This window comes from Oryzias melastigma, linkage group LG22 (assembly GCF_002922805.2).
Source record: "Oryzias melastigma strain HK-1 linkage group LG22, ASM292280v2, whole genome shotgun sequence".
In the NCBI taxonomy this organism is placed as follows: Eukaryota; Metazoa; Chordata; class Actinopteri; order Beloniformes; family Adrianichthyidae; genus Oryzias; species Oryzias melastigma.
The window spans coordinates 267,198-269,690 of record NC_050533.1 but is presented as its reverse complement, the minus strand read 5'-3'; the positions used below and the strand labels follow the sequence as shown (position 1 = coordinate 269,690).

The following is a 2,493-nucleotide window of genomic DNA, read 5'->3' as shown; positions in this document are numbered from 1 at the left end:
ACGGCTCGGATCAGAAGAGCTCAGATCAGAACGGCTCGGATCAGAAGAGCTCGGATCAGGACAACTCGGGTTGGAACAGCTCGGATCAGAACGGCTCGGGTTGGAACAGCTCGGATCAGAACGGCTCGGGTCGGAACGGCTCGGATCAGAACGGCTCGGGTCGGAACAGCTCAGATCAGGACAGCTTGGGTTGGAACGGCTCGGATGCTGCGGCTCTCCGTGAAGTGCGGTTACCTTCTCCAGGTTAGTGAGGTACAGAAACTGTCCCAGCTTCTTCTGCAGCTGAGACTTGGCCACCGCCTGGTCGTTCAGAAGCTTGACTCGGTTCTGCTCCACCTGCAGACAGAAGAGCGGCTTCAGGCGGGAACACTTCAGAGGGAAACCAGAGAGCGGGTCGGGTCGGACCTCGTGCGGTTCGATGATGTGCAGCAGCTTGGGCTTGGGCTCGTCCGGCAGACGGACGCGCAGCCTCTCCGTGGCCATGCCCAGCTCGTCGATGGCCGACACGTGATTCCGCAGCACCATCCAGTACTCGTGCAGAACCTGGCAGCCCGGTGGAGACAAACGTCATGTTGCTATGGAAACCAAAGTCTGGTACCTCCAGACCCTAACAGTCCTCCACACTGACCTAGCAGATCATGATTAAAACCTTTGTTTCTGCCTCCATAACGATGCAGTTTCAGCAGCTGCTCATGTGGGGGCGCTGTTGTGTAAGACTTCCTGTCTATGTGAGCGCCGCCATCTTGGACCAAAGTCATGACTGAGACTCTGCTCAAGGAAAATGTTCAAATTTTGAAAATATTTTATTTTTTTATTGACTTTTCACATTTTCCCATGATGCTCCTCCTCCTTCGGGCCAACGTCACAGGTAAGCGCCCATCTTAAATGAGAAAAGCCGTTCTGTTAGCGGCACCGATGGCCCGCTTCATCTGGTAACAGCTCTGCACATCGACAGGACACCTCCACCTGGGGTACCCTCAGCCAATCGACTCAGCCGACTGCAACTGTTTTCACGAGGGCTGGCTTAACGAAACCGGTTCATCGATCTGAATCGATCTAAGCTTCAAAGATCAATAATCGATCCATTAAAAATAGAGATTGATCTAGCATATCAAACAAAAGCCCGCTAGCTTGATGCTAATGTATAATGGAATTTCCCATAGGACGGCTAATGCTAATGCTAACACTGGGTCGACCTAAACAAACATTCTGACTAAATCAACATCTTTATATGAACTTTCCAAACTCTTTTAAGGAAATGTTTTTTAAAGTAACTATTTGTGATCTAAAACATTTTTTTCCTCATTCTTTCTTCTTCTGCAATAAGGTGTAATGCTATAGCGCGATCGCCACCTAGTGGTCAAACTGAAACGTCCTCCAGGAGAAGCAGAACAACGTTTATGTTAATGATCTGAACATTTCTGTTAGAACTTCTCCTTTAGAGAATCACTGTATGATATTAACAATCAGTATTTCACTGATACATTTACAGGATGTGATCTGGATACGATCAATATGAATATCTTCAAAACATATAGTAGATTATTAAAGTATTTCTAAAGAAATGTGTCTAATCTTAGCTGTGTCTGTGTGTATCAATGACAAACCTGAAGAGCTGCTGTTTCATGCGTGTTTTAGCTTCTCTGGTGTGTGCACAGACCTTGTACTCCTTCTTCCAGTTCTCAAACAGCTCCATGAAGGTGTTTCCCTCCTCCACCAGCTCCGGGTCCAGGCGTCTGCTTTTGGCGAATGACAGGATGGCCTTCAGCGTGCGCTCCGTCTCGCTGGCGGCCCACAGGCCGCGGCTGGTGGTGGGGAGGCGGTCGTCCATCAGCCCCTCTTCGTCCTCAATCATTTCCTCAAAGATGGCCGTCTGGCCTTTCACGCTGTCAAAGAATGGTCGCCGTCAGTCTCACTGAGGATTGGAAAGCTGGAGAAGAGAAGAGGCGGACTCACGTGTGAGCGAACAGCTTGGACTCGTAATCCGTGAACAGCTCGTCTGCTTTGCAAAACACGCAGCTGCAGGGTCAGAAAGTCAGGACAGAGTGAAAGCGGTTCAGAGGAGGTCCGCGTTTGAGTGTTGGCCGCAGAAACCGGGCTCACTTGTTGAGAGGGAGCCGCATGGGCCTGAGGTGGCAGACGGTGGCCTCCTCGATGACCTCTCTGGAGGCCGGCCCCTCCAGGCTTTTCACCGCATCCCGAACCGTCTGCTGAGACCGCATCAGGTCCTGCATTTGAGTGCTGAGCAGAAACTGCAGACCAGAGGCGTCACGAAACCTGCAGGACACCACCTTGATGAAACCGGGCCGCACCGACACCACCCCCCCCACCACGTCTGGGGGGGGTGGTGTATCGGTGCCAGTATCGGAAGATATTTGAGATTATTGGTATCAGCCCGATATCAAAAATTCCACCAATATTTCTCTTTACTTTGGTGGTTACAGCAGGAGTGGCGCTCTGTGTAGCACATTGACTGTATATAAGAACTGGACT

The 2,493-nt window shown here is 50.6% G+C and overlaps 1 protein-coding gene across 5 annotated transcripts in view; it reads right to left on the bottom strand.

Moving 5' to 3' along the window:
* The window catches only part of shprh (SNF2 histone linker PHD RING helicase), a 19,021-nt gene that overhangs the window by 4,504 nt on the left and 12,024 nt on the right, over nt 1-2,493 (bottom strand). For all 5 annotated transcript variants that reach the window (XM_024266624.2, XM_024266616.2, XM_024266607.2 and 2 more), the window contains exons 19-23: nt 2,104-2,277; nt 1,957-2,019; nt 1,661-1,886; nt 406-543; nt 235-336 (exon numbers count right to left, since the gene is read on the bottom strand). In XM_024266624.2, coding sequence (XP_024122392.1) covers nt 235-336; nt 406-543; nt 1,661-1,886; nt 1,957-2,019; nt 2,104-2,277 — 703 coding nt within the window. The remainder of the gene's footprint in view (nt 1-234; nt 337-405; nt 544-1,660; nt 1,887-1,956; nt 2,020-2,103; nt 2,278-2,493) is intronic.